General features: G+C 35.0%; 1 protein-coding gene across 1 annotated transcript; it reads right to left on the bottom strand.

Moving 5' to 3' along the window:
* Positions 1-270: 270 nt before the first annotated feature.
* On the bottom strand, positions 271-3,297 carry MS3_00001945 (uncharacterized protein). The gene is made up of 5 exons (XM_035733693.2): positions 2,644-3,297; positions 2,029-2,199; positions 1,744-1,941; positions 1,515-1,650; positions 271-1,390 (listed from the first exon to the last, which is right to left on the bottom strand). Exons 1-5 carry the CDS (start codon positions 2,872-2,874, stop codon positions 1,095-1,097), a joined length of 1,032 nt encoding a protein of 343 aa, XP_035587815.2. The 5' UTR covers positions 2,875-3,297; the 3' UTR covers positions 271-1,094.
* Positions 3,298-11,417: the final 8,120 nt, after the last annotated feature.

Below are 11,417 nucleotides of genomic sequence, written 5' to 3'. Positions count from 1 at the left end.
AAGCAAATAAAACTCGATTAGGTATATTCCTTTAGACCAAATCTATACTGAAAGGAAAGTCAGTTCAACTTGAACTAATTAAAACATTAATTATTGCTGTCCCGATCTTCGTTTATTCTTTCTCTTGTTAATTGAATTTTACATTGTTAATGGAAAATGTAATGAACTGATATCTGATGAAATAACTAGCCACTTACAGAAATATGTATTAACATTCATAAAATAAGTTTATCTATACGCCTACCTTCTTATATTATTTAGCTAACAATTAGGTCTATATAATAGATAGTAAAAACCAGTTTGTACGAAACAAGTGAATAACCCAATACATCAATATTAACAAGAATTACCTCAAGATATTCAGCACTAAAAGACGTCGGTTTAAGGCACTAACGCTCAGTAATAGTGCTCCCCAACTAGACTGATCACATTTAAGTATTGAAAATGTATTTATTTGTTTAAAGCGAATAACTTTACTTGGTTTACGTCAGTACAGACAGCTGAATTTTCGAAACAATCCCAATTTTTACTAACTATATGGTTAAAAATTTGCTCTTTCGTAAAGTTTGAAACCCACTCAACAAACTAGAGTTGTTTTTATCATAAAAGTTTAGTTGTACTCTGACTCCGAACACTATTTGAGGATAAAGATATAGTTTATAGGATTCTAGACAAGTAATTTGTAGTTCATGAATTCCAATAAGCATCTAATTTGAGGAAGTATTTTGTATTACCCATTTTGTGGCATTTTACTCATTTATCACATTCGTTTGAATATAATAACTACAAAGACTGCATTTAGTTGTGATATGTATTTCATCTTCTTTTTTGTATAATCTTTTAGACATATACGATGTAGTATGCTTATCACAAGCTCTGACTAACTAAAGGGAGTTCCTTTAAAATGTGTCTTGATTAAATTGTAGTTCAAAATGTAATTCACGTCCTTGATCACAACAGTACTTGAAAATTCATGATACTAGTTAAGTGTTGTGTCACTTTCCTTGAACGGTAAACAAAATACACGTTGAATAACATAGAAATTTAATGATAAATTTTATTTGATTTAAATAAGTAAGATTATCCAGATCTTATTACTGTTCCACTTTATGACACTTCATCAGAGGTGCTTCCAAAACCAGTGTTTTGTCAATCACTTGAGCAGAAACAGATAATGGGTCCAGTGTTTCCGGAATTTCATATGAATGAGTGAATTCAGTATAGGAACCTGAATGATCACCATTCATGTAATGACGACCCGAAAGCATAATTCGGTTCGAATCAACACTGATGCACAAGTCTTCAGGTTTATAAATTGGATCCAATGATATTTCAACATGTAAATCCTTACCACCGTTCTGGTTGTCAACAATGGAGTAACCATTAACACCTAAGAAGAAATAAAGAAACGAGCTAAACTATAAACAATAGATGATTAAATAATAGATTTGAAACGTTGGAATTCTTGATTAAATAATAGGTGTATAATATAAGTACAGATGTATTTGGCTCACCCTTGACTGCCAGTTTGTGAGCATTTTGAACTTGATTATGTGACTTAGGCCGAATGGCAATCTGACCGTTATCATTAAATGTGAGTGATTGATAGTCGGGTACACTAGCTGGGGCTCCAAGCTTTAAGACACCGTCCTGAAGTAAACAAATTAGAAACAGATACGTCTAATTTATGAGTGACATTAAACAAAACAAATGGTCTCATATACAATATTTTGCATAACTCACGCTGGTTAGACTACAATTCAACTGGTTGCGGTCGATCGATTTAGGGAGTTCAATTATGCGACAAAATTCACGACTACAACTGGAATCTTCCGTCTTTATCTCCTTCTTGGCTTGTACTTTAATGTAGTCGTCAGTCGATGTCACCTCGATATCTTCGGGTTCAAAGCCCTTCGCATCAAAACACACTTGAAAGTGCACCTAAAAAACAAAACACTGTTTGGTTGTCCTAGGTATTTGATGTTATTTCGTAAAAATGTTCAATAGAAATAAGATATGAATTCTCACTTTCCCATCTTCACCTATTTCATAGGCATTCTTAAGATAATCGTTTATCGAGCCTGTCGAATGTATTTCATCATCACGAATCTGGTCCCGTATGTCTTGCATTTGACGCTCCATTTGATCCATAAGCAAAATAGGGTCACAGGTCCCCACGAGACCATATGTACTTAGAGGCTGAAATGTGAAGAACCCAGAGAAGTCATTGTTAGCTACATTTTAGCTTGTCGAGAAAGAGATATATTTTAATTTTAGAAATGCACATTGGTATGAGAATTCAAGACATGAAAAACGTATTAAATATTTTTTTTTAAAAGGCGCTGATCTTAAGTTGAAATATTACAACTATCAAAATATTAAGTATGTTGAACTGTAACTTAAATGAGTTTTTGAGTATTTAGTAGGTCAACTACAAAATAACCGGTCACTAATGAAGAATTCATTGTTTCTTCATTAACATTTGTTTTCGATAGTTAGTGATACAATGTAAATCACTAAACGCTCTTTAATATTCTTCAGATACCTACACTTTTAATGGCTCTAGTTTTCGTCGCACTTTTCTGCTAATGATCTTGTACCTTAACACATGAAGCGATGAGAAAACGTTCATAACAAACTCACCAAGAGTGTAAACATTCCTTGTTTCAAACGTCGAATTCGATCATTCCAGCTTTTCCATGACGAATCAATCCAACCATTTAATTCATTCGGCCATTCATCAGTATATAATTCAATAGAACCATCACCATTCCTATGCTCCAAGGTTCTTAGCAAATCACGTCTTTGTTTCTCAAATGTACGGTTTTCGCAATTTACGGGAATACTGAAAACCTCATGCTTTTCATTTGACATTTTATAAATACACTAATAAAAACTAGTGAAAATATCAAAGTTTTGATTTTTATAACACAATGTTAGTATTTGCCTATATTTTTATTCGAAAAACAACTGATTAGAAAGTCAAAAACTGTAAATGTTTTAGGACAAGGTCATTATTTTACAATTGATTAGAATTTACTTAAAAGTTGATTGGATAGATAACATGTTTCTATTAGTTTACCATGAAATCCAATCATATTGTGATATATTTCATATGAACATATACAGAATTACATAATTATGAAGGTTTGACTCTTACATTTCAAAGTATCCTCCTTTTTCGTCCATTCTGTGTTTATTTCAAAGCTCCAAATGAGAAATGTCATATCAAAGTCGAATAAGAGACTTTATTGCGAACCACATAATTCGTGACAGTTGTTTGTTACTAGCCAATAAAAAATTCTCGGATAGATAAAGCTAGATGATATTTTTATCAGAAAGTATGATTAAAGAAACGTTTGCTGATGTCAGCTTTTTACCAGAACATGATTTCATAAAGTATTCATGAAAATTAACCTTTAGATTGCAGAACGTCTGAGGGGTGAACAGAATTTATCAAAACTACATTTAACGAACGATATGAAAAACATTATAGATTGTAGTTTGATAACAAGAACTCACTTGAGGCCGACATAATACTCAACATTAGATAGAGTAGAGTGGAGAACGAAACGTAAAAACATACATGACATACTATATACCATGGTTTATAGAAACGGCAGAAGTGATGCATGGATCTGAAAAGTTAACAAGATGTTTGGCGAAATTTCAACTGGGCATAATGAATGACTTCGAATTAAATATCACTGATGAATGTATGATTACTCGTTGCGACTAGTACGCATGGACGGTGCCTGAATGATACTAAACTAAATTTGAGAAAATCTGACCAATTGGTAGTTTCAAAATAGGATCAGGAATTAGAATGATGAATTGGGATCAGGAATCAGAGTAAGGCATTTTACTACGACTGACATAAGTTATAATGTCGAAATGCCACTCCACCATATAGATGGATAAATTTGGCACCAGAATCCAAGTGTCTCTGTGTGGTGTTTGAATGATTTAATGATTCCTTTGTACTTGTTAAATGCTTGATTTCGAATTCCAAATACAGTACATTCGTTCGTGCTTATCTGGTACATCTTGATCCGATTGCATTATTTCTGGGATTCTTATTTCGTACTATAATTCAAATACTCCTATTCATCACACATTTTTGTATGAAATACTGCGGTAATAACAGTTGAAGGATTATAACAACCGTTCAAACTACGAGCCATCAATGTTGCAATGTTAATCAATAAATGGTTCATACTTGAACAAGCTTATCTATGTTTTATTGTTTGTTAAGTAAATATAGGTCTCATTTGTGGTCTTTCTCTTCAGCGCGTTTGGGAAAAGAAGTACAAAATAACCTTCTTCAGGGGCTAACTAAAATATGTTTTCGAAGTTTGCGAATTTCCTTTATTAAACTAATAAAGTTAACATCAACGGGCTTAAGCATATGAGCAGCCTAAACGGAATCGGAGATTACAAGTGCGAAATCTAAATGACACAGTATTAAATTTTATCACACTACAATATAGGTCTGGTACATTGTGGTTTCGGCAAAAATATAAAGTATTAGTGGAGAAATAACTTATATTTTTCCTTGTGGTTTGGATCTGCAGGTACACTATGACATACTAATCAACTGCATTAAGTCTTTATAAGAGGTGGTTTGTCATAACAAATTTGACTGGTAATGGTGATAATAATCGTTTGTTGAGATAAAAATCATGCAATATACGACAACATGGAGAATAACTGGAAAATGTTTGTGAAATTGAGGAGTTTACAAAGTTACGTCAGCACAGTTACCACTCAATATAATTCAGTCAGTATTCCTAGTGAGAGTGTGATATCGCTTCCTAAAAACTGAATGGTTTTTTGGACTCAACATGAAACACTGGTAAGAAACTATTATACATGTATTGTATTTTATGCAGGACGTGAATAAATACTAGCAAATACTATTTTATCTTGAGTGCAAACTTACTTCTCCAACAAACGTTTTTTCGCTTTTGCAAGCATTTTCACAACTATAAGTCGCAAATTGAAATCTTGTTTTCGAGTCATATCCTTTTCAAGTTCATTGAGAATCTCAATGATCAACAGTTCGACCGAAACCACAACACTGATCAAACACTGATCCGCATCAAACTGTAAATGGATTGTTCAAAAGTAACTGGATGAGAAATATCTATTCCATAAACAAGAATTTGCAAGACAACAATGTTACCTAATCCTCTGTTTCTCCATCATAAATCTCAAGAAACCATAGATAAATTATTTATTGAGCTCTTTTACATTCTGTCTTCACACTCCTTTTATCTAACTCCTTTTTACGTATTACTTCATACTACTTACCAATATTCAGTAAACAGTCTCACTTCTAATAAAGTTTGAGTTTACAGTGTGGGATATATTTGTCATCGTGTTATATTCTTAAGTATTTGCATAATCTAACGGCATTTTTAATCGGAATGCGCGATAACGTAAAAGACAGACGGTAGTGACGTCCGGAGTCAATGATGGCTGGGTATCAACAATCAGACGGAGAATAAAAGGACAAAAATGTGGAAGGTATTGGGTTTAAAGAAGGAGTCAAGGAATGTGAAGAAGCTAAAGGTAACTGTTGTTAGTGTTCGAAGAATGTAATCACAATAATAAATAATCTTTGTGTAATTATTACAGGAAGCATTTTCTTTTCCATAAATATTAACTCACCAACCGCCGCAGATACGTCGAGAGTTGCGTTGTGTAACTAATCGACATTTATTTTCTAATAATAGAACTGTTCTGAAGATTAAACTTAGTTTTGAACTTGAATTTAACACGTATCTCGGTGGTTTAGTCGGATACTCGATAAAACTGGAACTATCTATTAGACTTCAAATGGATTTCTTTCAGATTTGATCAAAAGCTGGTTTCTTTTTACAGTCGAATGGTGGTATCTAAGTGTATTGCAACTTACACAATCCATCATTTTATTGCAAATCAACTTTCATGAATGACAGAGGAATTCAGATTATGACCAGTGAGAATTTACTACATTTATCTACAGGGTTTAATTTTTAGAACTATTAAAGTTTATTTGATAGAGTAACGTTAATTTCGATGCTATACACAACTCAAACTTACGATTATTTTAAGATGTTAACAAGAGACGAAATAAATATATATATATATATACCGATAGATTTATGTCAACGATGTCACGTTTATAAAATAAACCTGCGAATTTCTTATTTAAACAAGGATATACCTCCATATTTTCTGGTTGCACAATATCATTTTATGTGTTTCGGAAAATGTCTGATAATTTTACACAAATTTAAAACAATGTGTCCTGATAAATCAATAGGTGCTATCCTAACATGGTCCATGCAATATTTATAACTATTTGTCAGGATATTAGTAGTTAAATGGCATAGATAAAAATAATAAACACTGATGCATTGATGCTCGACCTCCGAAAATCATTATATTCAAGAAATCTAATTAGTTGCTTCGCCAAAATGTTTAAATATCAATACTTATTTACGTATTCGCTAATGAGAAGAAAAGTAATGATGTTTTGGGGATATTTGTCCCTGTGATATTATATACTGAAATGTTCAACAGTACCAACGGTTAATTAGTACTTCATTTGTATTGGTTGTTTCAATCTTTTCATTGTTATTTACAACTGAGATTATTTAGTCTCATTTTTGGCTAGTGGGCAGAACTCTATTTCACAAGTCAGTGCCTATCTGGGCTCAATAGTCTAGAGGATAACGTAATGACAACTGAAGCAAACGGTACGGGGTTCGAATCCATTGTGAACATCAACTCGGGTGCAGGTACATCCAGATGATGAGTCCAAATAGGAAGAAACGAACATCCTGGATTCCACTACTAGCTACCATCCATCTCTAATTATATTTCTATTGATTTATTGGATATAGTAACCTTCTGAATAAATAGATTTTCAAGTATCAAGAAGGGTTCATATAATGACAATTAGATTGATGGAAAAGTGATATGAAAATACTTTACAGATGGAAATCATAACAATTAATTTTCTACTTGAAGAACTTAGATAAGGTTCTATTAGCGTGTACTTTTTAATTCTAATCGTGGATGGAATAGATAAGATGTTCGATAATGTAGCTGTCAGTCGACTTACAATTTGCTTTTAAAAACCATGCAAGTTGACACTTCGTGATGAGATTAGAAAGAATACGATATGTATATAGTGATTGGATAACCCATTTGTTATGTTCACATTATTAAAACAGTCATTTAATTGCTTCGATTATGCAACAGTTCATTGTTTATTTACTTGATCAGTTTAACTTATTTTTAACTACGGTGAGCAATGTTTATAATCAAGTTGGTGTTTTAATAATATTGGCCCTAACAAACCATTATTTATCTGCAGAATAAGTTTTAAATAGTTAGTGTTGAATTTCTGAGTAATCGACAGGACCATAGTTCATGGACGAATCAACCAGAGTGTGAAAATTAGGAGCATTTGAATTATAGTACGAAATAAGAATCCCAGAAATAATGCAACTGGATGAAGAAGTACTAGATATTTATTATTATTTATTTTATTTTATTTGGACACATAAATATTGGTACAAGGTGGTACCAAATATATATGCGCCACACAAAACAATGAGAATTCGAAGAGAAAAAAAGGAAGGTAAGGAGCGTAAAAGAAAAAAGAGGAACAATAACGACCAGATTAGTGTAAGGTAATGTAATGCTAATACTACTACTACTAATAATAATAATAATGAGGGAAACGGAAAGGTACAACCAAAAGGAATTTTTCAGTTAGGGAAGATACAACCACTTTTTACGAAGAAAGTAAAAAAAGGTTACAGCAGGATCGCCACTGGCTTCTATTCTCAGCCATATCTGATAACGTCTCTAGCCACTGTGTTGCACCATCTCTCGGACACCAGCCAGGGAGTCGAGAAGGACCAACAGAAGTCAGCCCTTTGCAGCTTTCTTTCATACCACGATACCATGTCATACACTGACCACCTCTCCGCCTCTTCCATCCAGTCCCAGAGTCGGCAAATAATGCACGACGTGGAATTCTCTGGGACGTCATTCGTAGAACATGTCCAAGCCACCGAAGTCTATGCTTCAAGATGGTGACACCAATTGCATTTTCGTCTCTGTGACCGAACACACGATGCTAAACCTCTGCATTGCTAACATGGTGTTGCCACTGGATGTCAGCAGCATTGATCTCATCACTCACGCTTCTTTTCCAATGGATCTGAGGATATGTGCTACAATATTAACATCTTCATCATCTTCCGTGGTCATAGCCCAGATTTCGAACTTTTCAGAGTATTCCTCAAAAGCATCAAAATCTGAATGTATATCCAACAATTCCATCACAGGTTCCATCACGACGCCAATGTGATAATTAGGAGTATTTGAATTATAGTACGAAATAAGAATCCCAGAAATAATGCAATCGGATCAAGATGTACCAGATAAGCACGAACGAATGTACTGTATTTGGAATTCGAAATCAAGCATTTAACAAGTACAAAGGAATCATTAAATCATTCAAACACCACACAGAGACACTTGGATTCTGGTGCCAAATTTATCCATCTATATGGTGGAGTGGCATTTCGACATTATAACTTATGTCAGTCGTAGTAAAATGCCTTACTCTGATTCCTGATCCCAATTCATCATTCTAATTCCTGATCCTATTTTGAAACTACCAATTGGTCAGATTTTCTCAAATTTAGTTTAGTATCATTCAGGCACCGTCCATGCGTTCTAGTCGCAACGAGTAATCATACATTTATAGTGACTTACTTTTATCACGAAAACGCGATTGGTTTAATGAAAACAATTATTATTATAACCAATTGCACCAGTGATTGTCTTACTGTGCTCGTTTGTTTAACTGTGCCAATGACAGACATATTGTGCTTCCATTATTCTCCATTATTGTTTCGCGGTTAGTGACTTAGCTCACACGTACTCCCTTCTGCTGCTTCTGCTTGTACCATTTCTTGGCACGATCTTGGTATTCTTTCGATAGCACGAGATCGCCAATCAAATAAACTTGGTTTTATTCCGCCTTCTGAATTTATTGGCACGTGTTTCTTTGTAGTGGTATTCATAGTCAACTGGCACTCGACACCACACTACACATTCATCAGTGATATTTAATTCGAAGTCATTCATTATGCCCAGTTGAAATTTCGCCAAACATCTTGTTAACTTTTCAGATTCATGCATCACTTCTGCCGTTTCTATAAACCATGGTATATAGTATGTCATGTATGTTTTTACGTTCCGTTCTTCACTCTACTGTATCTAATGTCTTTTCGATTCCCAGACGTTTTTCCATTCATAAGGCGTCTACAATGTTCACAGTAGTTCCTATTAACTGTTATTTCCTTCATTTTAGAATTTCAAAGTTCACACTGGTACTAAACGCTGATCAATTTTATATGAAGTTTCTTGCTATATTTCATGGTTGCTGTGGGATTTTGAATTACTGGGACGTCGTTTACTACCACGATGCGTACCGATGACCGTCAGTAATTTGGTTTGTTACAGTTTGTATTTGCACGTGGAATCTAAAAGCTTTTAATGTTGATTATCAATAAATTAGAGCGTGTAGCTTTAACGAGTAAAAGTATTTGATTTAAGAACCGAATGTCACCACGTAATCAATAGATTCATAAATGTTCACCTTTCAAACAGACAGTGAACTGTCATCGTATCCAATGGATGTTGTAAACGTAAATATTTTGATTTTGGTTGGCAGTTTTCTCGAGTTCCATAAGTTCTTCAACTGTAAGAATACGGCCCTTATTTGTCAACCCTTCCCTTTACGTCTGCATCGGATCCTCCTGCTTTATAGATGATGCTTATCTGATAGGTACGCAAATGTTTCCACATCTTCCAAATTTTCTACATCAAGTGTGATTTTGTCGGTGTTCTCTATGTTGAGTTTGAGAATCATGCTTTCTCTCTTGTATATGCTGAGGTCTAATTAGACAGAGACTTCTTCTACACAGGTTTTCTTGACCTGCGTTTGTTAGTGTATATGGAATAGAAGGGTTAGATCATCTTTGAAGTCCAAATCGTCTAGCTGTATGCAAGCTGTCTATTGCATTCTGTGCTTCCCATCAGGTTTGAAGGTCTTCATAATCCGGACAACTACTAGAAGAAAGAGAAAGGAGGAAAGTAAGCAGCCTTGTCTGATTTCGGTCCTTACTTGGAGTGCGTCAGTCAGGTACGACCAATCCCTAAGGAATCTGGTGTGTTGATCTCGAAGTTGGTCGTCTTCTAAATCTATTATCCGGTTCAACAACACTCTGCTGAAGATGTTTCGTGGTATTGACAGTAGCGTGATGTCTCTTTAATTAGTTCTCACATATGCTGAGATCTTTCCTTAGTATCTTGATGAGGTCTCCTTCTTTCCAGTCCGTAGGTATTTGTTCTTCCTCCCAAATCCTCTTGAATAGAGTGTGCTTGTATGTCTGACTTCAGTTCTTCAGGTGGCATATTGTCAGGTTAAGCTGTTTTCCTCCTATTGCCTTGCCTTGTTTGTCCTTGATCGGTTTCTATGGTTTACCCTGTTTCCATGGTGGTTCGAAGCTATATCAACTTCTCTCCTGGTTCTTATGTCTTCCATTGACCTGTTGAAATTTCTACTGATGCAAATATGGTCGGTAATGTTCTATGTAGCGTGACCCGGTGAGAGCTATGTCGCAGTGTGTAAGCGTTTTTGTGGGAATATTGTGCCACCTATAACCAATTTGTTAAATGCACATAAATTTGAAGATCTGTTGCCATCCTCGTTCCCGTCTTCCAGTTTATATCGTCCCATGATATCCTCATATCCGGTGTTGTCCATTCCGACGTTGGAGTTTAGGTTTCCCACCAGGATGGACAGATTCTTATCGACTATATTGTATTTAGATCCATGTTGAAGAACTTTGAAAGGTCTTTCGTATGCTGATTCGGATGGTCGTCGATGTGAGTCTCGACGGACGAAAACGTGTGTACTATATCGTAAGTCAGGTTGAACGAAAACATCGGTTGATTGTGGTCGAGTGGAAGCAGGTTTAACTGAACGCATTGCATTTGTAAACCTGTTCGTGTAGGAGGTTTGATCCATGTTTATTGAAGATGAAGGATCCACGAATTCTCCAGGAGGTCGAAGTGTCGTTCCATAAACGAGTTGAGTCGCAGTGTATCCAATGTCAGCTTTTACTGCATTACGAATACCCAGTAAGACGAGTGGAAGAGCGTCACTACACCGTGAAATGTTTGCAGATGATAGTGAAGCTTTCAGTTGCCGGTGAAATCGTTCTACCAACCCGTTTGCTTGTGGGTGGTAGGCCGTCGTTGGGAAGCTAGTGATTCCTAAAAGTGTGGTCAGACGACGGAAAAGATCAGATTCAAACTGACGTCCGTGATCTGTAGTG

Source organism: Schistosoma haematobium, chromosome 1 (assembly GCF_000699445.3).
Source record: "Schistosoma haematobium chromosome 1, whole genome shotgun sequence".
NCBI lineage: Eukaryota > Metazoa > Platyhelminthes > Trematoda > Strigeidida > Schistosomatidae > Schistosoma > Schistosoma haematobium.
This window is presented reverse-complemented; position numbering and strand designations above follow the sequence as displayed.